At 53.7% G+C, this 27,539-nt stretch overlaps 1 protein-coding gene and 1 long non-coding RNA gene across 2 annotated transcripts; both read left to right on the top strand.

The window, feature by feature from the left end:
* The first annotated feature begins 5,995 nt into the window (after positions 1-5,995).
* On the top strand, positions 5,996-6,592 carry LOC135405654 (uncharacterized). Its single transcript, XR_010425909.1, has 3 exons — positions 5,996-6,059; positions 6,148-6,228; positions 6,509-6,592. It is a non-coding gene; the product is annotated as an uncharacterized LOC135405654 (long non-coding RNA).
* A 19,906-nt stretch (positions 6,593-26,498) lies between these two features.
* Positions 26,499-27,113, top strand: LOC135406380 (olfactory receptor 14J1-like). The gene has a single exon (XM_064640781.1). It carries the CDS (start codon positions 26,499-26,501, stop codon positions 27,111-27,113), a length of 615 nt encoding a protein of 204 aa, XP_064496851.1.
* Positions 27,114-27,539: the final 426 nt, after the last annotated feature.

Raw genomic sequence — 27,539 nt, 5'->3', positions numbered from 1 at the left:
AGGTGACTCGTGCCCAAGAAGCACCACCATATAATGAGTTCCCAGAAAATGAAAGAGGGGATGCTCTGTTTACTGATGGATCTTGCCGAGTGGTAGGAAACCATGGGAGGTGGAAAGCTGCTGTGTGGAGCCCCACACGACGGGGCGTTGAAGCTGCTGAAGGAGAGGGTGAGTCGAGCCAGTTTGCAGAAGTGAAAGCCATCCAGCCAGCCCTAAAGATTGCCAAAGGAGAAAAGTGGCCTGTGCTACACCTCTACACTGACTCCTGGATGGTGGCTAATGCCCTGTGGGGGTGACTACTGCAATGGAAGAAGGCCAATTGGCAAGGCAGGGGTAAAGCCATCTGGGCTGCTGCATTGTGGCAGGACATCACTGCACGGGTGGAAAACACGACTCTGAAAGTGCCTCACGTCGATGCTCCCGTGCCCAAGGGTCGTGCCACTGAAGAACATCAGAACAATAAGCAGGTGGATGAGGCTGCCAAGATTGGAATGGCCCAGGTAGACTTGGACTGGGAGCAGAAGGGTGAGCTCTTTATAGCCCGATGGGCCCATGGAACATCAGGACATCTGGGAAGAGATGCGAGGTACAGGTGGGCTCGTGATCCAGGGGTCGACCTGACCATGGAGGCCATCACACAGGTCACTCATGAATGTGACAAGTGTGCAGCAATTAAGGGAGCTATGCAAGTAAAATCTGCCTGGAATATAGTGGCTGGATTTCCAATATGGTGAGGTCTGGCAAATTGATTACATTGGACCACTGCCACAAACACACCAGGGCAAGAGCTACAGACTCACCATGGGGGAGGCAACAACTGGCTGGCTGGAAACATATCCTGTAAACCAGGCCACTGCTCAAAACACCATCTGAGGCCTCGAGAGGCACATTCTGTGGTGACATGGGACCCCAGAGAGAACTGAATCAGATAATGGGACTCACTTCTGGAATAATCTCACAAGTTCTTGGGCAAAGAAACATGGCATGGAATGGATCTATCATATCCCTTATCACCCACAAGCCTCTGGAAGACTGAGAGGTATAATGGACTGTTGAAAACCATGTTGAGAGCATTAGGTAATGGGACATGGAAGCATTGGGAGGAAATTCAGCTGAGGCCACTTGGCTGGTCAACACTGGGGGATCTGCCAACTGCCCTGGTCCTGCCCAAACAAAACCCCTACACACTGTGGGAGGGGATAAAGTCCTGGTACTACACATGGGGAAGTGGGGGGGGAAGTCAGTGTGGGGTTCTCCTCCCATGAGAAAAGGCAAACCCATCTGTGGGATTGTCTTTGCTCAGGGACCAGGGTGTACCTGGTGGGTAATGAGGGAAGATGGGGAGACCTGGTGTGTGCCTCGAGGAGATTTAACCCTGGGGGAAAGATGATCTGTGTTCTGAGTTGTGTGTTGCAGGAGGTAAAGTAGCAGGAATGACATGAACCAATGAAGAACCAATTGTGTGAGGAGGAAGGAGAGTGTGATGATGACCCGGGACGGGCTGGTGTCAGTGCCCGACGATTGATTGTGTTGCTTCTGCTGTCCTGAGTACCCATCCTGATGGAATGGAGCCCAACATCTGGAGGGGTGGAAGAAGGCCATGAAAATGGGAAAATAAGACCTATCTGTAAAAGGGCAGGGAATAGCAGTTAATGAAAATGTATAAATATGTACGTTGGGTCTAAAGACAGTTTAGGAATGTGGTTTAAGTAGCATGTGTTGGTAAGGAGGGATCTCAGTAATGAAGAATAAATACAATGGAATAGTCAGAAGATAAATAAATTATGTGGGGTCTCAGTATGACACAAATGGTGTGGAATAAGGGGTGGAGACTGTATTGGGCCTGGCTGAGCTGCAGTTCATTTCCCCAGAGCAGCACTGCCAGTGCTGTGCTCTGCAGTGGGAGCTGGAAAGGTGTTGATAACACACTGGTGTTTGGGCCACTGCTGAGCAGGGCTGGCACAACATCAGCACTGTCACATTCCTCCCCAGTTGAGGGCAAGACCCTGGGAAGGGACACAGCCAGGTCAGCTGAGCCCAACTGACCACAGGGACATTGCAGACCATGGGAGGTCAGCTCAGCTCTAAAAGCTGAGGCCCAGAGCAGGAGGGGGGCATTCATTGTCTTATGGCTGCCTGCTGAGGAACCCTCACAGGTACCCAAGCCCTGCTCCTCGGGAGTGGCCGACCATGGCTGCTCATGGGGAGTAGAGAACAAACCCTGCTGTCTTTGGCTTCTGTGTGCACAAGCTTTGCTTTGCTTTTTGCTTTAAAAAAACTGCCTTATCTCAATCCACTATTTTTTTTTCCACCTTACTCTCTCCCCTGTGCTGCTGGGAAGGGGAGTGATAGAGCGGCTGGGAGGGCACCTGGTGTCCAGCCAAGGTCAACCCACCACACACCTGAACACTTCCAGAGACTCCACCACCTCCTTGGGCTACTTGTTCCAGTGCCTGAACACTCTCTCAGGGGAAAAAGTTTTTTTTTTAACATCTAATCTGTGCCTCACCTGATGCAATTTAAGGCCATTTCCTCTCTTCCTGTCACTAAAGGCTTTGCAGAAGAGACCAACCCCCACCCCACTAAAACCTCCTTTCAGGTCATTGCAGAGAGCAATGAGGTCCCCCCTGAGCCTCCCCTTCTCCAGACTCAACCAGCCCAGTTCCCTCAGCCGTCCCTCAGCAGACATGTTTTCCAGAGCCTTCCCCAGCTCCGTTCCCTTCTCTGGACACGCTCCAGCCCCTCAAGAGCCTTTTGGCACTGAGGGGCCAGAACTGGACACAGCACTCCAGGTGGGGCCTCCCCAGTGCCCAGCACAGAGGGGCAATCAGTTCTCTGCTCCTGCTGGCCACACTCTTCTCCACAAAGGCCACGATGCCCTTGGCCTTCTTGCCCCCCTGGGCACACTCTGCCTCATATCCAGCTGCTGCCAAGCAGCACCCCCAAGTCCCTTCCTGCTGAGCAGCTCTCCAGCCCCTCTGCCCCCAGCCTGGAGCGTTCCAGGGGGTTGTTGGGAGCCAAGGGCAGGCCCTGACACTTGGCCTTATTGATCCAGCCTGTCCAGATCCCTCTGCAGAGCCTTCCTGCCCTCCAGCACATCCACACTCACACCCAACCTGGTGTTGTCCACGACTTTACTGAGGGGGCTCTCGATCCCCTGGCCCAGATCATCAAGAACGATGTTAAACAGGAGCAGCCCCAACCCTGAGCCCTTGGGAACCCCACTAGTGACCGGCCCCACCTGGATTTCCTTCCATTCCCCACCACTCCCTGGGCCATCAGACACTTTGTCACCCAGCAAACAGGTCCCCAGGCAAGCCATGAGCAGCCAGTTTGTGCAGGAGATGCTGGGGGAGATGGTGCCAAAGGCTTTCTGGAATTCCACAGAGACACATCCCAGCCTTTCCCTCAGCTGCTGAGCGGGTCCTTTGTCAGAGAAGGAGATGAGGTTGGTCAGGCAGGACCTGCCTTTCCCAACCCCACGCTGGCTGGGCCTGATCCCCTGGTTGTCCTGCCTGTGCCATGGGATGGCACTGAGGAGGATCTGCTGCATGGACTTCCCTGGTCCTGAGGTCAGTGGGACAGGCCAGGAGTTCCCCAGATGCTCCTTTTGGCCCTTCCTGGGGATGGGCATCCCATTTGCTTGTTGCCAGTCAGCTGGGACTTGTGCAGTTGTGCAGCACTGCTGGGCAATGAGTGAGAGTGGCTTGGCCAGCTCTTTCTCCAGCTCTCTCAGGACTCTTGGCTGCATCCCATGTGGGCCCAGGCACTTGGGGGGGTCTCACTGGCAGAGCAGGTCACTGACCATTTCCTCCTGCATTCTGGGGGCTTCACTCAGCTCCCCATCACCAACTGCCAGCCCTGGGAGCTGGGGATGCTGAGGACAACTGCTTTGGGTGGTAAAGACTGAGGCAAATAAAGCAATGAGTAACCTCATGGAACCAAGGACCACTGTGACACTGCAGGGCCTTCTGGAGCCCTGGGACACTGGGCAATCTCATGGAATCAAGGCAGCACTGTCACCCTGGGAAAACTCCTGGAATTCAGGGCCCATTGTGACACTGCAGGTGTCACACATGGAACAAAAGGAACCCTGGGATGCTGCAGAAACTCCTGGAACCAAGGGAGCATTGTGACATTGAGGGGGCTGATGGAATCAGGAGTCCATTGGGACAATCCAGGGCCTCATGAAATCAAAGGAATTCTGGGACACTGTCAAACCTCCTGCAACCAAGGGTTCCTGCTGACATGCGTGTCCTCCTGGAACCAAGGGAGCCCAGAGATATTTCTGAACCTCCCAGAATCCAGGGGCCATTGGGACCCTGCAGAACCTCCTGCATTCAAGTGGTCCTTGTGAAACTGCAGGCTCTCCTGGAACCCAAGGATTCCTGGAACACTGCAGAGCTCACGGAACCAAAGGGCCACTGTCCCACTGCAGCTGCTTCTGAAGCACAAGGGACCCTGGGACAATGGGAAATCTCCTGGAATCCAAAGGGCATTTGGGGACTGCAGGGCCTCATGGAACTACAGGAACCTTTGGAGACTCTGGAAGCTCATGGAATCCAGGGGCCATTGGGACATGTGGGGCCTCCTGGAAGCAAAGGAACCCTGAGAATTTCTGTGGGAACAAGTTAAGGCAGCAGCAGCTGCGTTCACTTAATCAGGATCAACCAGGAGTGTTTTGGCCTTGACTGGTGTTTTCCATCCAGAGAGGGCTGTTTGCCAAAGTGGAAACCACTTGGAACGCTCTGCAGGGCAGCCTGTGTTTTTCTGTGGTGGCTGAACACAGCCAGCACATGAGGGGAGGGGAATGTGTGGGATCAGGGCACTGCTTTGGGGCCATGCTGGGAATTCCAGTGGACTAAAAGACAAAGCCCAGGCGCTGTTTCCAAAGGAACCCCAAGGAAAGGGGGACACTGGAAAGATGGGTGGACAAGTCCCACAATGGAACTCTGTGTGTGCAGCCTCATTTTCTCCTTCAGCACCCACAGGAGAGGGGGCAAAAACTGGGGGTTGGGACCCCAAAACTGATTGGGGGGATATTGGAGATTGAGGGGACAGTGGGAAATTGGGAAGAACAGGGAGAAGGGTGGAAAAGGGGGGGTGGTCTGGCAGGTCAAACAGTCCCATGGGGGTCTTTGGACACACTGGGGTTCACAAAGGGGGGTGGCCCCCCGGAGCTCCCAACTTCCTGTGGGGTGCTGGGGGCTGCTGGATCCAATCCCAGCCTTGGATTATGCCAACACTTTCAGTTTAGAGGAATTACAGAGCTGTGACTGAAGCACTTCTGTCCCCCAGATTTAAAGGATGGCAAATCAGATCTGTTGATAGAAATTAATTATTTAGGGTTACAAATGATCAGACAAAAGATCTTCATCACAATTATTTACTGCACAAGAGAAACACTAAAACTACCAGGAGTACAGGAGAAGAGAGGACAGTGCTCTACACTAAAGCAATTGTAGAAGCAATTCTACTCAAGCTGGCACTAAAGCAAGAATTCTTAATTAGAGATGGATGGAACTCCCCCAGACCAACGCTCGTGGGGAGATCTCTGCTCTCAACCTCCAGCAGTGACCTTGGGGGGTCCCCAGCCAAGGCAGGAATCTCCACACACCCCCCAGGAAGGGTTCTGTTGGCAGAACCTGCCCCTGGGAAAGGGGACTGGCCCTTTGTGGTCAAAAGGGATGGACTGACAGTCACTGGACTCCAGGGGTTGCCTCCCCATCAGGGGGTTCATTTGGGGTGGAAGCAGTGGTGAAAGTTCTTCCTGCAGTCGGGGCACTCGAGGGCTTCCCTTGCCGGTGGGTCCATTGGTGTCTGGTCATCTTAGAGCTCTCGGTGAAGCTCTTCCCACACTCCCCACACTTGTAGGGCCTCTCCCCGGTGTGGATGTGCTGGTGCCTGATGAGGTAGGAGTTCTGGTTGAAGCTCTTCCCGCACTCCGGGCAGAGGGAATCCTGCTTCTTGTTGCAGAGCACTGCAGGCACAAATGGGCTGCAGAGAACCTGGTCTCTGCACAGAAGCTGGTGGATGGAGAGGAGCTGGCTCTGGCCAAGGTTACTGTGTGCCATGCTTTAGTCCTGGCTGGCACCAAGGTGCTGATGACTGGCGTGGGGTCAGTGACACTTTCCCTGCCTTGCTCAGGTGGCTGTGCTGCTCCTGTATCACACCTCTATGAGCTGCAAGAGCCCTGGGGACTGGCATGAGTTTGACTACAAGACCCAGGTAATCCCTCTGGGGTTCCCTCCCTTGGGGTGCAGCAGGAGCAGCGGTGGCTTTCAGGGGGTGCTCTGAGACCTGCCCTCCTATTCTGGGTCCCCTTAAAAGACAGTGTGGAGTGGGTACTGCAGTGCTCACCGGTGGTTTTGGTCTGTCAAAGGCTTGTGGCAGCAAGTGTGGGCACCAGCATGGGTAGGCAAGGGAGCTGCCTGCTGCCCCAAGTCTGCTGTGGTTGCTTCCTGTGAGCAGCAGCAGAGCTGCTGACCCCATGGCTCCTCTGACACAGGTTGAGCTGGCATCAATCCTCAAATTTGTGCTGGATAATGAGGAGAGCCTGAATGAGAACCTAGAGCCATTTCTGCTGACGAAAGGTGAGTGCTGTGTCTGCTCATGCCTGAGATGTGAGCTGGTCTGAAACCTCTTCCCACATTCCCCACACATGTACGGCCGTTCCCCAGTGTGGATGCGCTGGTGTAGGATCATTTCAAAGCTCTGCCTAAAGCTCTGCCCACATTCCCCACACTTGTAGGGCTTCTGCCCAGTGTGGATGTGCTGGTGCTTCACGAGGGAGGAGCTCTGCCTGAATCTCTTCCCACATTCCCCACACGTGTAGGGCCGTTCCCCAGTGTGGATGCGCTGATGTTGGATCAGGATGGAGTTGCAGTTGAAGCTCTTCCCACATTCCCCACATGAGTAGGGCCGTTCCCCAGTGCTGGTGAGTGAAGAGGCTGGAGCTCTTCCTGAAGCTCTTCCCACATTCCAAGCACCTGAAGGGCTTCTCCCTGCTGGGAGGCTGCTCAGGCACCACCAGCTCAGAGCTCCCTCTCAAGCTCTGGCCGCCTTCCCGGCACAGGCTGGCTCTTTCCTCCTCAGAGCACCCTGGGCTGGCTTTGGAGCCCCTCCTGCGGGGGGATCTCCGGCCCTTTTCCTCCCCGCTGCCTTCCTGCGCCGGGGAGCCCTTCAAAACGGCCTCTCCCACCAGGCTCTGCCGGGGGGATTTGTCCTCCGGGCTCTCCGTCCTCAGCTCGGGGCCTGGGGCAGGAAGCAAGAAGGACAGGGAGGGGATTTGCCTCCGGCCCACAGGGAAGGCCAAGGACATCCCCCCAACTCCGGCCCCGGCAGGACGGCGGCGCCAGCGGGGTTGTCCTGCAGCCGGGGCCATGCTCGGCTGACAGAGCCAGCACAACACCCGCCCAAAGGGACACTGACTGCCTCCTCACCTGCCTGGGGGGCCCAAGGCATCTTCCTCTTCCTCGCAGCCTCCTTCATCTGGCCAAGCTTTGGGAAGGAGAAATCCTGATGGGGGGAAAACAAGGGCTGAGTGTGTTGGCTTGGGGGTTCCTCCTGCCCAAGTCCATCTCTAGAACTCACCGGGCATCCTGTGACCATAAAAACCTCCAAAAACACCAGGATTAAGCCCAGAAAAACCCAAACCATCGATACTCAGGCAAAAAACCCTTCAGAAATAGCAAGATGAACCCTCCCAAACTGCAAAAAGTTAGGATTCAGCCAAAAAGTACTCCAGAATATGACTATTCAGTCAAAAGAAAAGTGTTTAATTAGGAGAATGAGGGGAATGAGATCATTTCATGAGCACTTGATTGAGTTGCTGTATATTAATCAAAAGCTGTATTAATGTAGTTTCATTTAAAACTCACCAGGGCTGTTACTGGAGCTTATCTGGCCCCCTGCCAGCCTGGGACTCCTTCTCCAAACCACCAATCCAAGTGTGCCAAACGCCCTGGTTGGTCAGTGCTGGCTGGGGCAGCGGGCACTTGGTGAGGGGATGAGAAAACTGCACCTGGGGCTGGGCTGAAAGAGGCTTCAGCACCACTTCTGATGGCCCAGGGGCAGCATCTGGCTTCTCCCAAACAGAGAGAGGGCCCTTGTTCCTCTGCAGGGAGTCAAGGGCAGGAGGGTGACTCCTGCTGCATGGATGGAATGGCAGAGGATCCCTTGGGTCCCCAGGATGGATCAGAAAACAGGAATAGACACAAAAGGTCACCACAAAGATTTCTGGGGCAGTGTCCTGTAGGGAGGGGACAGAGTCACCCCACCAGGGCGGGGCTGGCAAGTGGGAGGCTGCTCCAGGGCTCTGCAAGAGGCCTCGTGCTCTGCTCGGCCCCAGCACTGGCTGGTCCCAACACCCCCGGCTGCCCCCGGCCCTGGGCAGCTCTGCTGCCACAGGCTGTGCCCTCACCATGGCCCTGCAATGGCCCTGCCTGTCCCTCACCCGGGGCCCTGCCCACATCCCTGTCCCTTGGCTCTCTCTCTGCCAGCTCAGTGTGGGGCACACGGGCTGGGGGTCCCTCCCAAGCCCCCGGGCAGCCGGTGTTGGCTGGGGGGATGTGAGGGCTGGGCCTGCTCAGCACAGCCCCGGCCTCGTGCCCAGCGCCTCTTTCCTGCCCCACACAAGAGCTTCCCGGCCCCCCCAGGGCTCCCCTGCTGCTGCCTCTGCTCCTGGCCCTGCCTTTGCTGCTCCCTTGCCTGGGGCAGCGGCTGCAGGGGGGGGATGGCAGCAGCTTCAGCTCCACGACACTTCCTGGGGGGAGCTCAGCCCGGGGGGACGGGCAGGGACCTGATGGGGATGGACAGGGGCCCAGCAGGGACAGACAGGGCCTGCAGGGGAAGGCACAGGGACAACCTGGCCCCCCACACTGCCAGGGCTGTCTCTGCTCCTCCTTGCAGGCTCCGTGGCCAGGTACAGTTGGTGTTCCTGGGTGCCCACCATCTCAGCACTTGCAGCCGCTCAAATCAGCGCCCGCAGCTCTGCAGCAAAGCCCCAGCTCACCTGGCACACAGGGGATGGACACAGCACCTGCTCGGGGATGGGCACACACAGCTTTGTGCCTTCCCCACCACGGGGCTCTCCTTCCTCAGCAGCACCTCTGCCTTGCACTTATTCTCAGCCTCACCTCAGGGACAGCTCTGGGCTCACCTCCGCGCCACTTCTCAGCCTCACCTCAGGGCCTGGGCTCAAGGACAGGAACCTGCAGGGAGGGGACATCATGTGCAAGCTGAGGGCTGCCTGCTTGCACTGGGCTGGGGGCTTCTTTCCCCTTCTACAACCAGCCCAGAAGTCAGCCTGCTTTTCTGACACCACACATTTACAGACTAACCTTGCAGATAGATATGGACAGACATCTCTATCCCCCTGGGGATGGAGCCTCAAGCATGTGCTGCCACAGGAATGGCAATCAGGGAATCACAGAATGAGCCACGTTGGAAAAGACCTCTGAGATCATCAAGTCCAACCCTGGATCCAACCCCGCCGTGCTTCCCAGACCATGGCACTGAGGCCACATCCACTCTCACCTTCAACACCTCCAGGGACGGGGACTCCACCCCCTCCCTGCCCAGCCCATTCCAAGGCCTCATTACTCTCTCAGCAAAAAATTCCTTCCCAATATCCAACCTAAACCTCCCCTGGCACAGATCCAGACCCAGCCCTCTTGTCCTACTGCTGCTTCCTGGCAGAACAGCCCCACCCCCACCTGGCTACACCCTCCTAGCAGGGACTTGCAGAGAGTCAGGAGGTCTCCCCTGAGCCTCCTCTTCTCCAGCCTCAACACCCCCAGCTCCCTCAGCCTCTCCTCACACCACTTGTGCTCCAGAGCCCTCCTGCCTTCCAGCACATCAACACACCCCCAGCTTGGTGTCACCTGCACATTTGCTGATGAAATGCCTGGTTCTGCAGCAGCTGCAGATGCTCAAGGGGCAGCAGGACCAAGTCAGGGGCCTGGGGGGCCTGGGGGGCTTTGGGGTCTGGGAGGGTCCTGGGGGAGCTGGGGAGGGGCTTTGGGGATTGGGGGTACAGACCAGGACAGACCAGGACAGACCAGCACAGACCTGGACAGTCCAGTATCCCCTCACTGCTCCCCAGATCTCTCCTGGAGCTGGGCCACGTTTTCGGGGACACCTGAGCCCCCCCCAGTGCCCTCCCAGTACAGCCCAGTGCCCCCAGTACAGCCCACTGTGTTCCTGTCCCAGGGTGTGGGTGATCCCTCTTTGGGGGGGTTGGAAGGGATTTGAGGGGGGGGCTGTGGGAGATCTGGGGGGGTTGGATGGGGATTTGGGGGTTTTTTGGGGGCTTTGGGTACATTTAGGGGAGTTAAAAGAGGTCTTGGGGGGTTAAAAGAGATCTGTGAGGGAAGGGGATTAAAGGGAAAAGGGGGGTTAGGAGACATTTGGGGGGGTTAATGATGTCTGGGGGGAAAGAGGAGGGGCAGCACCACAAACAGGTGAGTCCTGAGACTCAAAACTCCTGAAAGCCCCTCAGAAATCCACCCCTGGACTCATCAAAACCTCATCAAGGACACCCCAATTCCCTTCAGAGACATCAAAACCCCCCTCCTCAGACCTCTAAACCCTCTCAGTAACCTGCAAAACCCACCTGGGACCCCCCAAGCCCTTTCAGGGACCCAAAAACCTCTTCAGGGGCCCTCAAAACTTTCTGGGACTCCCAAAATCCCCCTAGAAACTCCCAAAACTGCTTCAAAGACCCCCAGGACCTCCCAATTTCCTCGGAGACTCCAAAACTCCCTCAGGGATTCCCAAACCCCTTCAAGAACCTTCAACATCCACCCTAAGTCCCCTCAGGACACCAAACCCCCTCGCAGACCCCCCAAAACCTTCTCAGGGACCCCTAAAAGCCCCCAAGGGACCACAAAACCCCCTCAGGGACCCCAAAGCCACAGAACAGCAGAACAGCTTTCTGTAAAGGAAGGGCCTCTGGTGGTCTAGTGGTTAGAGTGCCTGACTCTCACCACTGCGACCCGGGTTCGATTCCCGGCCCCCTGGGCAGGTGGAGCTCGTCAGCCTTGGTAGGCAATCCACCTAAGAGAAGGTCACTCTAAAACAAACCTACATCCTGGGGACCTCACTGTCACTGTCCAAGCTTTGCTCGGCCCCAGCAGATGAACCTCAGGACTAAAGGGTGGGCTCAGTTCAGCGCACGCTGTGTCTCACCTAAAAAATCCACTGCGCAGGCTGGAAGGGTTAATGACCTTTCCCAAAATCTTCGCTCGCGAAGACTGGCCATTATTATATTATTATTATTAAAGGAAGGGAGCAAAGAATCTGAGAAGGAGGAGACCAAGGAAAAACTGAAGCAAAGCAATAAAATCATCCTGGCCCTTGCAGTTTTTCCTTCACCTTTCTCTCACTTTTCCCTTTTTTAGGGTTCTTTTTTTTCGTTGGGTGGTTTTGATTTTTTTCCCCGAGGGACTTTCTCGGAATCGAATCGAACATCCGGGTTCTTGGGAGGCCCCCGGGCCCCGCGGCCCCCGAGAGGGTTCCAAGGCCCCGCGCTCTGACCCTCGGGAACCCCCGAGCCCCCCCGCCAAACCCTCCCGAGCCCTCCAGCCTTTCCACCCACAGCCGCGCTCCCCGCAGCCCCCGAGGGGATCCCCAGACCCCGCTCTCCCGCACCCCCCCAGCTCTCACAGCACAATGCGGGCCCCGCCGCCATCAACGATTCCCGGAAGTCGACACGGCGCTCTGCGCGCGCACCGCCTTTAGAGAACACCGCCGCAGCCAATCAGCGCGCGGCCACGCCCCCGCACGCCCACCGCCGCGCCTGCGCACTGCGCGGGGCACCACGGGAGTTGTAGTCCTTGCGGCGGGTCACAGCGGCCATTTGCACGTGCGGAGTGAGGATAATACGTTTTTCGGTTTTCTTCTTTTTCTGTCTTTTCTTTTTTTCTCTTCTTTCTTTTTTTCTTTCTTTATTTTCTGCTTTATTTTTCCCCCTTTTTTCTTTCTCTTTTTCTTTTTTCCCCTTTTTCTTTTTTTCTTTTTTTAATTATTTGTCCCATTTTTCCTGTTTTTTCTGTCTTTTTTTTCTCTTTTTTTCTCTTTTTTCTCTTTTTTCTCCCTTTTTGTCTTTGTATTTGCTTTTTTTCTTTTCCACCCCCTTTTTTTTTTTTTTTCCATTGTTCTCTATCAGTTGTATTTTCAAGGAAGACTTAAACACAGATCAAAAAAAAATCTCCAGGTACACATCTTATGAGAACAGCTAATCTGCCATTGTTTCAGGCTCGTGAGGATTCCCAAGATCACAAACACTGAGACATCAAGGGTGGAAGCCAAGCACCTTTATCCTGCCCCTTGCCATAGTGTTCAATCCACACCCAGCCCTGGATTTCTGGAAAGCTGCTGGGCAGGAGCAGGAGATGGAGCTGGTGCTCAGGAGGGGCAGGTAGGCTCTGCACCTTCCGTTAGAGGCACTTCAATGATCCAGGAGATCCAATGGTTCCAGGTTTGTGTGTCCATTCTTCAGGCATCCAGCCCCGGCGCGGACCCCGACCTCAAAGCGCCCCCTGGATGCCCAAGTGTCCCCTAAATGTCCCCCCAAAACTGCCCCATAAGTGCCCCTCAGGATCCCCAAGTGTCCCCCCAGTACCAACTCTTTATTCCTGTTTATTATTTCACTTCCTGGGTGTCTAAAACATTTCTGGCACGGTTTTGCCTTGGGGGAGCTGAACCTCACTGGTGGCAGCGGGGACTTGGCTCACAGCTGAGGAGGGTCTGTTACCAAAGGTGAACCTTATGGGCTCCAGATTGCTGCAAAAAAAGAAGAAAAAACCCTCTTTACTGTGTGCAGCCAGTTCTGTGAGCAAAGCAGGACCCAGGAGACTGAGCAGAGACAGGATGGGGTTGGGAAATGTGGAGCAAGGTTGTCCACACTGTGTCAGACCTCAAGGGAAAGCTCCAACCAGTCCAAACCTCCTTAGGAGAGACCCTGGATCCATATCAATCAGAGAAAGCTGCAATCAACTCTTCTCAAAGGAGAAAAATAATAAACTACACCCTTGAAAATAGGAATGCATGTTTATTAGAACCTCTTTGAAGTATTTCTGCGTTTTAAGAAAACTTCCTAATTAACTGCACTAGACTAGAGGAGAATCAAGGCAGAGCTGTGGTTTCTTAGCACTTGATGGATTTTAAGGAGCCCCGTGGTCCCCACAGTGCACTTGGTGCCGAGTCCTTGAACCTCAGGTGAGGTTCTCCTCTGAGAGGAGATTGCACAAACCTTTCCATGAGTCCAAGTCAGAAGAGAAACTCAAAGTATCTCAAAGCATTAATGGGTCCCACTGAGGGCCATTCCCAATCCAGGCTCCTCAAGGACTCCTTGAAGGACATCACTGCAGGCCATGGTTGCACAAATCTGTCACAGACTTTGTGTCAAAAGCAAAAGCCAAAGTGCCCTTAAAAACTGAACTACTTCAAAGAATTGATGAGCCCCCCAGAGTGTCACAACTGACAAAGCCTCTCAAGGGACTCATTAGAGCAGGTAACTGCAGAGGATTGCACAGACCTCTCAGACACTCAGTGTGGAAAGCAGAACACAAAGTCCTGTGAAAACCCTGCAGTCCCTGAAGCATTAACGAGCCCCACTGGGTGTCCCAACTGACAGAGTCTCTCAGGGGACTAATTAGAGCAGGTCATTGGAGGCCATGACTGAACAAACCTCTCAGAGGCTCAGTGTCAAAAAAAGTACCTCAATAAACCCCGAGTGCCTTGAAGCATTAACGAGCCCCCCTGAGGGTTGTCACTGTCTGAGGCTCTCACGGGACTCGTTACAGCAGAGAACTGGAGGCCGTGGTTGCACAAACCTCTCAGAAATGCAAAATCAAAAGAAAAACCCAAATTGCTCTGAAAATCCTGCAGTCCCTTGAAGCCTTAAGGAGCCCCCCGAGGGCCATTCCTGACAAAGCCTCCCCAGGGACTCTCCAGCAGACCCTTGGAGGCCGTGGGTGCAGGGAGGCAAAGGCTCTGGGCAGCAGCTCAGATGCTGAGAAAAGCCTGGCTTGGCTTTGGGGAAGTTTCCTTCCTTTTCAGGCTTCCTCCAGCTTTGGGAAACGCTGCCTGTGAGATTGGCACCACCTAAGAAGGGCTCTGGCAGGTTCCTGGCAGCAAAACTGGCCTGTCCTGGGCTCCACCCGAGATCTTTGGAGCACGGAGACACCTGAGAGTTAAAAAGAGGAGGCTGCGTCTTTGACAACATTTGGGAACAAGGAGGGATTGCTGGTATGTGGAGAATCTGCATGGGAATGGTTGCTTTGAGTTAAAGCATTAAATTAAAATAAATGTGGGTATCTCAATGATTTGTTTGGGTTTTAAATGAGAATATTTAATTTTTCTGTATATTTATGTTATGAAGTTGGTAGATTAGAAAACAATCATAGTGACTTTTCTCTCATGCAAACTTTAATTGGATCTTGGAAATTTTGAATGAAAACCTCTATGAGACAGATAAAACTCACAGGAAAATGGCACAAATACTGTGGGAAAACATGAAAAGTATTAGGATGACATGTTTGTGTGAATTCAGTTTTTTCTCTTGAAAAAATGCCCTGTGCTTGTCCCTTGGCTAATTGGATACTTGATGTTTTCTGACCTGCTGTTGTCATCAGTGACACCTCCGAGTTTAAGAAGACTTCTCAATGGGTGTTGTACGGGCTCAGGAATCCCAGGGACAGAGCAGCAAGGTTGGGAATGTTGAATGATCCGTGACTCTTTCAGAAGTTATAAAAACCTGACCTGTTCAGGAAAATCAGGTACCGTGGGGAGATCACCCTCTTTGAACCACTTTCTTCTCCAGATGACTGAAAACTGCAGGACACACTGGCACTGCTTGCATTAACCTGTCTTTTAGCACAGTTAGGAACCCTGGTTATTTTTGCATAAACCATTGCTTCCCTGTCCTGCTAAAATGCCCCCTGGATGCATCAGAGCCACTGGATTCCCTGGAAGAGAGAAGCCTGGTTTACTTCCAGTGGGATCACCCCTCACCATGTAAAGGTGAGTGATTCAGATCTTGGACAGTCTCCCAGATCTCTCACCAAGGGGACAGTTCAGCACCAGAACAGGGTCCCAGAGACCTGTGGACTTTCCATCTGTCAAGGCTGAGCAATGTCAGCCAGAAACTCAGCACTTCACAGTCGCTCACTCCCTCCCCACCACAGGGATGGGGGAGAGAATCAGAAGGGTAGAAGTGACAAAACCCCTGGGTTGAGTCAAAGACGTGCACACACACAAGGCCAACCCAGGAATTCATTCCCAGCTTCCCATGGACAGGCAGGTGTTCAGCACCTCCAGGAGAGCGGGGCCCCGTCCCGAGTAACGGTGACCTGGGCAGACAAACACCATCACTCCAAAGTTCCCCCCTACACACCCTGAGTGTGATGTCCATGGTCTGGAGCAGCCCTTGGGTCAGGGGGGTCACCTGGTCCAGGTGTGTCTCCTCCCACCCTCCCACGCCCCCCCAGCTCCCTCCCCAGCGTGGCTGTACCAGGGGCAGGAAAGGCCTTGGAGCTGTGCAAGTGCTGCCCAGCAACAACAAAACTGTCGGTGAAGAGTCGTGACGGTCGATAAAGACACAAAGAGTCTGGTTGTGTGCAGAAAAGATGTCTCTCTTTATTTTCTCATCTGTCTTTTTATACCCCTTGCTAGCAGCAAGCAGTAACCTTATTTTAGGTAAGCAAGCAACAGCATTTTCATTGGCTAGGATCTATTGGTGATACATTTGGCAAAGCTCAAGGCCTTATTGCAGTTCCCAAATCCTAGGCCTACCAACTTTACAGTCTGCCTTTGTTTCTCCATTAGGGCCGTGTACTGAATTCCTTATCATCAAGGATACACCTGAAAGCTTCCCCAGTCAATATCTTCATCCTGAGAGCCAATAGATCCACTATTAACTCCTTCAGAAGGGCCTGTGAGGTCCCTTCTCTCAGCAGGAGCTGATGGCTCAGCCCGTGACTCAAGGCTGGGCCAGGGACTCTCCAGCTGCCCCTGCCCTGGCCTGTGACAGCCCAGCACAAACCCCTTTGGTTTAAAGAGGCCCTGCTGTGTTACAATGGCCTCTGGATTCAGTGAGGTTCCACAGTGTCCCAGGGCTCCCCTGACTCCATGAGGCCCCGCATGTCCCAGTGACCACTTGCTTCCATGTGTCTCTGCAGGTGCCCAGGATTCCTTTTGTTCCATGAGGCCCCACATGTCACAAAGGCCCCTTGATTCCATGAGGTTCCACAGTGTCCCAAGGGTCCCTTGAGCTCCGTGGGGCTCTTTGACATCCCGTGACCTCCCGGCTCTTTAGGAGCCCTGAGAACTTCACCAGGGGGAAGTGCCGGATTCTGCCCTGGGATGGGGCAACCCCGCCTGGACGGACAGACTGGGAAGGAGAGGCTGGAAAGCAGTGCTGGGAAAGGGCCCTGGGGGTGCTGGTGGGTGGCCAGTTGGCCCTGAGTCAGCAGTGCCCTGGCAGCCAGGAGGGCCAAGCCTGTCCTGGGGGCATCAGGCCCAGCATGGCCGGCCGGGCCAGGGAGGGGATTGTCCCGCTCTGCTCTGCCCTGGGGCGGCCTCACCTGCACCATTGGGGCAGTTTGGGGGGACACAATGGAAGGGAGAGATTGAGCCATTAAAGAGTGTCCAAAGGAGGGCAAGGAAGATGGGGAAGGGCCCTGGGGGGAAGGTGTGTGAGGACACTGAGGGCACTTGGTGTGTTCAGCTGGAGAAGAGGAGACTAAGGGGAGACCTCACTGCAGGTCCAACGTCCTGGGCAGGGGCAGGGGAGGGGCAGGCCCTGAACTCTGCTCTGTGGGGACCAGGGACAGGTCTGAGGGAATGGCCTGGAGTTGTGTCAGGGGAGGGTTAAGTTGGATTTTAGAAAAAGATTTTTCCCCCAGAGGGTGGTTGGGCACTGACCAGGCTCCCCAGGGCAGTGGGCACAGCACCAAGGCTGACAGAGCTCAAGAAGTGTTCGGATGATCCTCTCAGGCTCATGGTGTGACCCTTGGGGATGGTCCTGTGCAGGGCTAAGGGTTGGACTGGATGATCCTTGTGGGTCCCTTCCAACTCAGCCTATTCTGTCATACTGTGATTAACAACCCTGTGTTCAGCACAAACCAAAACACAGCCCTGCACCAGCCACGGGGAAGAAATTTAACTGTACTCCTCCTGAAACCAGCACACCCTTTAGGGGCTCTCCCAGAAACATCCCACAGTCCATTTGCCACCTGCAACCAGTGACTCTGAGTTCCTGCTTCCCCAGCCCCAGGGATGGTCTCCTTGTCTGCTCATTCCCTCCGCGGTCTCTTTTCAGTGATGGCCTCAGTGGGGCTCGCTGACATCCTCAGCAACTTGGAGGTTTTCTAATGAATTTTACCTCTCTAGAGGCTTGTTCAGTCTTCAGATACTCAGTCAGGAATTGAGTGCCAGTGGGCTCATTGACACTCAAAACATCTTAAGGAGGCAAAACTCTGGGAATAATTTACTTTTAAGTCTCCCTTTCTTTTGTGGTTTCTTAGACAGATTTCACAGCCACATCCCACAGTCCATTTGCCACCTGGAACCAGTGACTCTGAGTTCCTGCTTTCCCAGCCCCAGGGATGGTCTCCTTGTCTGCTCATTCCTCCACACGCTCTTTTCAGTTTTGGCATCTTAACCAGACAAGCCCTTTGGAGATAATTTACTTGTAAGTCTTCATTTCTTTTCTGGTTAATTAGATCTCAGAATCTCAGAAGTGCATTCAAAGTGAATATATTGTATTAAAGAAGCAATGAGAAAATATTTCCTTTTTTGTGACCTGTTTACTTTTTTCCTGTTTATACATTGACATCAACAATCCCCAGTTGATATTTATCCCAGGCACGTCCCAATTCAGTCTGAATAGACAAGAAAATCAACACCATTTATGTCTGACAATCCATCAGACTTTATCCCTATCCCCACCCCACCATTCCCTCATCAAACCCCTGGCACTCAAAGCAGCCTTGGGCAAATCTGAGCTCCCTCCACTCAAGGCTGGATCTGCAGGTTTCAGCTCCTTGGCACCAACTCCCACCTGCTTGGCTTGGAGAAAGAGCTGCCTGAGACACAGAGGGATGTTCATTTATTGCCAGCAAACAAAACCAAAGGAAGGCACAGCTCAATAAAAACCCAAAAACCTGCTATGTATTAAGTCCACACTGCCTCCACTGAAGTCCAGTTTGCACAGTAGATAGTCTCAGCTCTTCCAGCTCCAGGCACAGGGCCAGTCCCTAAGCTGGGACAACCAGAAAACTGTTCTCATTTCCTGATCAGTCCTGCTCTGCTCAGGAAAGGAATTTCACACAAAAGTTTATTGCAGGTTCATTTATGTCACTCAAAACCAATATGAGAGTCCCCAGTTAGACTAAATCTCTGGGACACACAAGATGGGGGCTACTGAAGAAGGAGGGAATGGAAACAGGACTTTTTTTTTTTAAGAAAACATCAAAAGCATAGAAAATAAAAAAATGTACATAAGGAAACACCTCACTGTTTGTGGGATTTCTGGCACACAGTGGGAGCATCATTGGGCAAACAATATTCTACAATTCAACCTCACGGACTGTTCTGACCCAAAGATCAAATCCCCTTGAGGTACACAGAGTGTTTCCCCATCCCTCTGCATCATCCACCAAGTGCACCCAAGTCCTTGAGCAGAAACAATCCCATGGGTGGGTTTGCCTTTGCTTAAGGCAGGACTAATCCAAACTGTCCTCCCCAACATATTCCTCATATGGACCACAGGGAGTTTCTCCCCTTCTATGGTACGTAGAGGTTCTTTTTGGGCAGGACCAGTTCAACTGGTAGAGTTACCTAACTAGGTTTGTGTGATGCCTTAAAGCTTTCTGGATATTTTTGCTTTTTTTATATTTTAAAAGTAGTTGTGCACTAAATGTAGATGTTAATGTAGCTGTATCATATGCCACCCATTAGCATAGTAGTTTACACAGAAGACCCAACCCTATTACCCCATTTGTTATCAAACTTTCTAAATTCCTTTAGCATGTTTAGACCTCTTTTCAAGGTAGAATTGTAGAAAAACACCTCTATTGAACAACATCACACCCTAGGCCTGGACAACAAGATCCCACAACAGACAAAGCAACCTTCAAGCCCAGAACTCTGGAGGCGCTCCAAGGACTGCATGTGCTGTAAAGACAAAGATGAGGAAGAAGGGGTCCCAAAGACCCCAAACCCAATTCCCCAAGGGCCTGTCAGGGGGCAGAACTGGGCAGAACTGGGGGGTGGAGAGTTCTGGCATTGGAGGAACCATCTTCTAAAACTGTAGAACCATTGCCTGGGAGGGCGCGTCGTGTGTGTTCCCCTGGGCCTGTGGGCCTGATTAAAGGACCTGCTCTTTTGAGCTGATCTTAGACACTGAATTGGCCTGGAGTTTTATCTCTTGAGCTTACAGGATTAACTAACTGGGTGGCTTTTGCTGAATGCAGATACCGAGGTTTGAAGGTCCCACTGCCCATTGCTTTCCAGGTGGTTTTGAACAGTCCACTCTACCATTCAACTTTCCCAGAGGCTGGTGCCTGACAGGGAATAGGATCCATTCACTCCATGCTGAGCTCTCTGGTCCAGGTGTGCACAAGGTTGTTTTGGAAAAGAGTCCTGCTGTCCAACCCCAGTGTTTCTGGAGGGCCGTGTCTCCACAGGACTTGCTTTTCCAGGCCCAGGATGGTGTTGTGGGCAGTGGTGGGAGGCACAGGGGGTGTCTCCTGCCATCCAGGGGTTGTGTCCACCATGGTCAGCACGTAGAGCTTGCCTTGGTGGGTTTGGGGAGTGTGCTGGGATCAATCTGCCAGGCCAGCCCACATCTCTAGTTCAGCCATCATCCCCTCAGACAATGCCAACAGTGCCAGCTCTCATGCAAGCTGTCTGTGAGATCTGAGAGTTACTGGTGGCACCCTGGGAATGGTGTTGAATGATGCTCAAACCAGCCTGGTTCACCCAACTCCAAACACACATCCTGCTTTTGGAAGTTGGATGGGACAGAGAAGCTGCTCACTGGCCTGTCCATTTGTGAGGAGCAGTCAATCCCTTCCTACTAGAGAAGTCCAGTCCCCTTTCATCCAGGCAGGTTCTTCTAACACAGCCCTTCTTGGGGTAGATGTGTGGAGATTCCTGCCTTGGGTGGGGATGCCCTCCAAGGACACTCCTCAAGGTTGAGCAAAAGAAATCTCCCCACGACTGTTTGTCTGGGTGAGTTCCATCAGATCTCTATGTAATAATTGTTTCTTTTGGCTAGCTTTAATATAATTGTTTCAATAATTGCTTCAATATAGTACACTATCCTATCCTATACTGTACTACTAGTAGTTTTAGCCTTTATACTGTGTAGTAAATAATTCCGAATAAGATCTTTTGTCTGATTATTTGTAAAAATAAATGATTCATTTTATAGAAATATTCCCATTTGGCCAATCATTAAAAACTGTGGGACAAAAGTGGTTCAATCACAATTCTGTAATTCCTTAAATTTAATTTGTTAAAAAATCTGAGGCAAAGATTGGATCCCTTATTCCTTGAGGCTCCACAGTGGGACAATGGCTCCTTGATTCCATGAGGTTGCACTGTTTCCCAGTGTTCTTGGGCTCCATCAGGCCCTGCAGTGTGACAATGGCCCACTGATTCCATCATTTTGCCCAGTGTCACAATGGACCCTTGATTCCATGACGTTCCCCAGTGTCACAATGGTCCCTTTGACTCCAGAAGGCCTTGCAGAATCAGAATGGCCCCTGGATTCTGTGAGGTTCCACAAGGTCACAATGGACCCTTGATTCCATGAGATTCTGCAATGTCCCGTTGGTTACCTTTGGTTCCCAAAGGTTCTGGGATGTCACACTGGCCCCTTGATTCCCTGACATTTCACAGAGTCCCGGGGTCCTTTTGATTCCATGAGGTTCCACAGTGTCCCATGTTCCCTTTGGTTCCAGGAGGCCCCAGTGTATTCCAATGGCCCCTGGATTCCAGGAGATTCCACAGTGTCCTGGGGTTCCCTTGTCTCCCTGACTTTTGGCAGTGTCCAGGGTCCCTTTGTCCTCAGAAGGTTCCTTTGTTTCCACTAAGCCCTGCTGTGTTCCAGAGTCTCTTTGGTTCTATCAGATTCCACAGAGTCAAAATGTCCCCTTTATTCCATGAGGTTCTGCCATGTCCCAGGGTTCCTTTGGTTCCATGGGGTTCCACAGTGACAAAACTCCCTGCTTCTTATCCTTCCAACATTTGTGGGCCCATTCTCTCCCTGCCTGGGATGGAGCCCCATTGTGTTTGTGCAGGAATGGATCCATGGCCATCCTGCCACTGCCCCAATTGAATGCTGCACAAACGTCACTGCAGGCCCGACCCTGGATGCAGGAACAGTCTGGGAACTCCAGGCCTGCTGACATTCAGCAGAGCCAGTCGGGGTCCCAAAGAGCACAAGGGATTGACTGCAACCCCTGCAGGTCTCTGGCATTGCTGGGGACAAAGGCAGGAACTGCCAGGAGCTCTGCAGAGCCCTGACAGTGCCACTGCAATCCCAAGCTGCATTGCCCGGGGCAACCCTCAGCACAGCCAAGGCCACAACCCTTCCTGAAAGGTGTCCCTTCTGGGCAGGGCCAGGGGGACAAACCCCTCCATCTGTCCCTGTACATGTTGGGTCCAATTCTCAGCCCCCACTTAGGGACAAAGTCAGGCTCCATTGGGTGTTTAGCTTTGCATTTGCTTCACTCTTTTGTGCTTCCAACACACACCCCCCCCCCAGTCTGGGCAGAGTCTGGCCCCCCAAAGAACACAAGACCTGACTATTTGTGGCTCCTGCTGCAGTGGCTGGAACTTGGGCCACAGTCTGTGCCAGGAGCAGAGAGGTCCCTCCCCACAGAAACTTCTTGGCAATGGAGTTCTTAAGAAAATGGGACAGGCTGTGGGGATCACTTTCAGGGCACAGCCAGGGACGTGTCTTGAACAGCCTCCTGTTTAACATGACCAGCTTTTTCAGTTTCTTTTCCCTTTGTTTTCTCATGCTTGGTCCTCCAGTGACCACTGGGATCCTCCCCTTGCTTTGGCTCTTCCCTAGACATCCCAGGACAAGTCTTGCCCAGTCCCCAAATCCCCTTTCTGGCTGCCCATCATGAGTCTCAGAGCCCGAGGCCGAATCCCCCATCCTCAGTTGCAAGGTCACCCTGAGAGGTTCTGCCATTGACCCACTTGCTTAAAGTTTCCTACAGATACCTTGGAACTTCCTTGGAATTGATTCTTTACCTTTTGGGCTTAGAAGGGTTTCTCCAAAAACATGGTAATTCATGTCCTCAACATGGAAATTCTTCGGAGAAGCAGTTTGGGACTTTACACTCAAAAGAATCAGAGAATGATTTTTGGTTGGAAGGGAGATAAAAGGTCATCTGGTCCAAGTCTCTGCACATGCACAGCGACATCATTTACTAATTCAGGTTACTCTCTCTCCCTGTCCTTGGACAAATGCAGGGATGGGACATCCACTTCTCTGGAAACCTCTTCCAGTTCTTGCCACCCTGATTGTTAAATCTTTCCTCCTATTATCCAATATAAGGCTCTGTTCTTTCAGTTCAAAGCCATTGCCCGTGTTCTGCCACTACAGCCCTTGGTAAAAAGTATCTCTTTGATTTCCTTAGACTATGAGCACGACATTTTCATCTGCAAAAACATCTGTGAGTGCCCAGAGATCTCCCAAGATGGGCTTGAAAGGTCTCAAGCACATGAACACTAGAGAGGGGCTAAGGAGCTGTGGCCTCACTGGTGTGGAGACTGAAGACAGTACAGGACAGCCCTGAGAGGGCTTGAATGGAGGATTTAGAGATGGTGGATCCTTTTGTCATAGCAGAAAAGAGCATGAGAAAGAAAGAATTAATGCCAAGTGCAGCTGGGGAGGTCCCGAGTGGACATGAGGAAAAAGGAATTTCACTCCATGGAAAACGCTGCAACACATCACCCAGGAGGAGTCTGGATGAGGCCAAGGCTTTGTGTGTGCAGGAAGAGCCAGGGAGGACGCAGAGATGTCAGTGCAGGAAGGTGCCAGCCAGGTGGGGCAGCCGGGGGGATGACGACAGCCTGCAGGGAAAGGGGCAGGGCATGGACACCGTAGGACAGCCTGGGCTGGAGAGGAGACAGGGAGGGGGAGAAGCTGAAAGGCCCTGACAGAGCCACCTTCTGCAGGCCTTTGGCCAGGGCTGCTGTCTGTGCCCCTGATGCCAGGAGGAGGGGAGTGCCCCTTGCAGCCCTGGGGCCTCATGGCCTCCTTGTCCCTGCTCAGCAGCCTGGCAGGTGCCACCCCATGGTCCTGCTCTTGGCATTGCACATTCCACATCCCTGTGCCCCAGGAAGAGCCCTGAGGAATGAGGCAGGGACAGGATCTGCCTTCCCAGGGGCTGAGGGTCAGGGCTTGGCCCAGTGAATTAATGAAACACATCCAGGTTTTCTCAGCATCAGAGCCACCTTTCCCCTGCTTGTCCATCCTTGTCATCACTGTCTGCAGATTTCTGCTCTAACTGGAACCTGGGGACACTTTCTCAGTTGTGTCCCTCAGTGAGACTCATTAGTATTACAAGAAACTTCAGTGTTTCCATCTCACTTTGATTTGTTGAAAAGTTGTTTGAACTTCCTCTCAGGGACTGAGTCTCATGTAAACAACATCAACCCCCCTGAGGGTCATGAAATGCCTGGGGCTGTTGCTGTGCTGCTGAGCTGGGCCGGGCTCCTGGCACACAGGGAGCTCCTGGCAAGCAAGAAGAGCTTCAAAGAGACAGCTCTGTCCAGGAGCAGCTCCTCTGCACAGCCCAGCAGGGATGAGGGCACCGCCTGCAGCACCCAGGGCACAGGAGAGAAGGCAGAGAGATGAGAGGCAGCCTGGGCTGGGAGGTGACTGAGCTCTCACTACAGGAGAAACCTTCCCAGGATTTGAAGGAAGAATTCTCTGGCTGTAGGAAAGTTCAACTTGCCTTTCTGGAGGCATCTCCTCAAGCTGGCACATCCCACAGCTTCCAGGATCTTTCAGCAGGACTCTCCCAGTTGCTGCAGTGCAGGGGAAGTGGCCATATGGCAGAGCAGGGCAGGAGCTGCAGGCAGCAAGGGCAGAGAGGAGAAGGGAGCAGGAGGTTCAAGGGATCCTGGGGTGGGAGGACAGGGCAGAGCTTCTCAGGGCAGGAACCTTGCCAGCCCTTTGCCACGGTCAGGCTGTGGCTGCAGAGCAGTGCAGGTGAGTTCCTGCAGGTGCCTCTGCCAGCTGCCAAATGGCAGCAGTGGCAGGAGCTGTCAGGATGGCTCTGCTGGATTTGCTGGGGTGCAGCAGGAGAAGCTGCTGCAGAGCAGGACTTGCTGCTGCCCCCTCAGAGGCCCAGGGCCAGAAGGTTCCCTGTGGCAGGGCTGGCTGTGGGGTGGGAAGGTGGGGGTGCAGCCAGGGGTGCCCAGGGCTGTGGGGCAGAGCAGGGTCCTGCCCCCAGGGCTCTGTGTGCTGGGGCAGGGACTCTGCTGCCTGCCAGGGGCAGCTCTCAGCCCGGCCAAGGAGCTGCCATGGCCCTGCAGGGAGAAGGGGTGGGTGGAAGGAGTGACCCCTCAGGGCAGGGCAGGGCTGGGCAGGGCCCTTCAGCTGCAGGCTCAGGGCTCCTCACAGCTTCAGCTCCACCTCCTCCATTTCCAGGGCCCCTTCTCAGGAAGCACATCCCCCCAGAACACCTCCCCCTTCCCAGCCACCGCAGGGGGTCTGGGATCTGCTCTGCAGCCCCTGCCCAGGCAGAGCTGCCCCTGGGCACTGGGCTGGGGATGGCTCTGGCAGCACTGGCAGGGAGCTGAGCTGGGCACAGGCAGGGGCTGCTGGCAGGAACAGCTCCTCACCCAGAGACAGGCAGGCAGGGAGAGGCAGCTGCTGCCACAAGGGCTGGGCAGGGGGATGTGGGCCCCTCCCTGCTGTCCCTGTGGCACAGACCCCTTCCCTGAGCAGCTCCTGCCTGGGCTCCTTTCCCAGCCTAAGCAGAGCCTGTGCCCTCAGGCCCACGGGGGCTGGGCTGTGCATTGCCCTGCAGCAGCCAGAGCCCAGGCAAGGACAGGGCCCTGATTTCCAGCTGTCTCTCTGTGTCCCTCCTCCCTTGGCAGCAGCACTGTGGCATCTCCCTGCCATCTCCTGCTGCCTGGGCTGTCCCTGTTCTCACCATTGGGTTTTCTGAGCCAGTGTGGGATTTGGGGGGGGGGGGAGGGGGCAGATTCCTGTCCAGACCCAAACCCTTTGGGTGCTGCTGTGGGGATGTGTCTGTGGGAGCCAAGTGCCCTCCAGGCACCTTCAGGGTATTCAGCTGTTTCCCTGGGTGTCCTACAGGGCTGCAGGTGCCCTCCAGAAGGGCACAGCTCTGCCACAGTATCTCTGTGCTGCACAGGATCCCCATGGAGAAAACTCCTCAGTGCTAAATCCATGCAAATGCTCTGGGCAGCTGCAAGGAGCATTTTGTGTCTCACTCTGGGAGGGGAGAGATGAAAAGGTGAGGAGTGTGTCAGTCTGTTCTTTGGACATGGATTCCTGGATCTCTGGGCAGTTTCTTTGGAGGGGAACAGTTGAGTGTGATGCTCCTCCAGCTCCAAGCTGCCAGCACAGGGCAGCTGTGCCCAGGACTGATGGGCAGAGCAGCTCTTCTCTCTGCACTAAGGGACCGTCCCTGTGCCCCTCAGAACCCACAAGACTTGACCTGCAGTGCAATAGAAATGTCAGGGATTTCAACCACTCCTAAGTGTGGCAGGTGCAAGTGGGTGAACAAATCCAAAGAATTCCCTCAGCTCAGTCCTTCATTTGGGCAAATTGCAAACAGCAAAGCTGAGAAGCTCTTGGATGTATCACGAGTACATTTAATTTGAGATCACCCTGCATTCCAAGTTCCCTCTCTCAGCAGAGCAAGAAGGAGTCCTTGGGAGCCCATCCCAGAGTTCCTGCTTCCAATGGTCCCCTCAGGCAGCAAAAGGCAGAGCTCAGGGGAGGGAGCTGCAGGGAGGGCTGAGAGAGGAGAGAGAGCCTGAGAGTGGGGTGGCTGAGACGGGTAATGTTTGGCTGCAGAAGCCTGGTCTAACTCAGCAGTGACTTTTCCTCCTCAACAGATCAAAATACCCTGGGGAAGGAGCAAATGTCCAACAGCAGCTCCATGGCCCAGTTCCTCCTCCTGGCATTGGCAGACAGGCGGGAGCTGCAGCTCCTGCACTTCTGGCTCTTCCTGGGCATCTCCCTGGCTGCCCTCCTGGCCAACGGCCTCATCCTCAGCGCCGTAGCCTGCGACCACCACCTGCACACCCCCATGGGCTTCTTCCTGCTCAACCTCTCCCTCACAGACCTGGGCTGCATCTGCACCACTGTCCCCAAAGCCATGCACAATTCCCTCCATAACACCACAACCATCTCCTACATGGGATGTGCTGCACAGCTCTTTTTCTTTATGTTCTTCTTCTCATCAGAGTTTTCCCTCCTCACCATCATGTGCTACGACCGCTACGTTGCCATCTGCAAACCCCTGCACTACGGGACCCTCCTGGGCAGCAGAGCTTGTGCCCACATGGCAGCAGCTGCCTGGGCCACTGGCTTTCTCAATGCTCTGCTGCACACAGCCAATACATTTTCCCTGCCCCTGTGCCAGGGCAATGCCCTGGGCCAGTTCTTCTGTGAAATCCCCCCCATCCTCAAGCTCTCCTGCTCACACTCAGGCTACCTCAGGGAGCTTGGTCTCATTGGGGTTAGTGCCTATTTAGTGTTTGGTTGTTTTGTTTTCATTGTTTTCTCCTATGTGCAGATCTTCAGGGCTGTGCTGAGGATCCCCTCTGAGCAGGGAAGGCACAAAGCCTTTTCCACGTGCCTCCCTCACCTGGCCGTGCTCTCCCTGTTCCTCAGCACTGCTGCATTTGGCTACCTGAAGCCCCCCTCCATCTCCTCCCCATCCCTGGATCTGGCACTATCAGTTCTGTACTCAGTGGTTCCTCCAGCACTGAACCCCTTCATCTACAGCCTGAGGAACCAGGAGCTCAAGGATGCCCTGAGGAAAATGATGACTGGATGCTTTTCAGGAGCAATAAAGTGCCTGTGTTCTGGTTCATAGCATTGAGAATGGGACTCACTAATGGTCCAGCCTTCCTGCTCAGGTTTTTCATGGAGGTCATTGGATTCTTCTTGCAATAATTTTCTCTGCAATCAAATATTATTATGCATCTGCCTTCTATTTTAGTGTCTACCCATTGAATTTGACCCAGAGATGTAAAAATGATGAATTGTGCTCTCTGAGTATTTAAACAAAATAAAGGACCCTGCAGTGCCTTCTTTGTCCAAGACCCTTCTTCTCAGATGTTCCTAAAGGACAGCACACTGCAGGACAGGGGGTATTTGCAAAGGGGAAGGGGACAATAATCCCAGCCCAGCAGCACTGCCAGGGAGCAGCAGGGCTTGGTCTTTGCAGAGCTGCTCTCTTGCCACTCCCACACTGTCCTCCTGAGCCCCTTTCTCGCTGTAAGGCCTGAGTGCTCTCTGA

This window comes from Pseudopipra pipra, chromosome W (genome assembly GCF_036250125.1).
Source record: "Pseudopipra pipra isolate bDixPip1 chromosome W, bDixPip1.hap1, whole genome shotgun sequence".
NCBI lineage: Eukaryota > Metazoa > Chordata > Aves > Passeriformes > Pipridae > Pseudopipra > Pseudopipra pipra.
Note: the sequence above shows the minus strand (reverse complement) of the source record. Positions and strands in the feature narration are given on the sequence as shown.

Coding starts and splice junctions, on each gene's coding strand:
- LOC135406380 (XM_064640781.1), top strand. CDS start 26,499: ATGTGCTACGACCGCTACGTTGCCATCTGCAAACCCCTGCACTACGGG.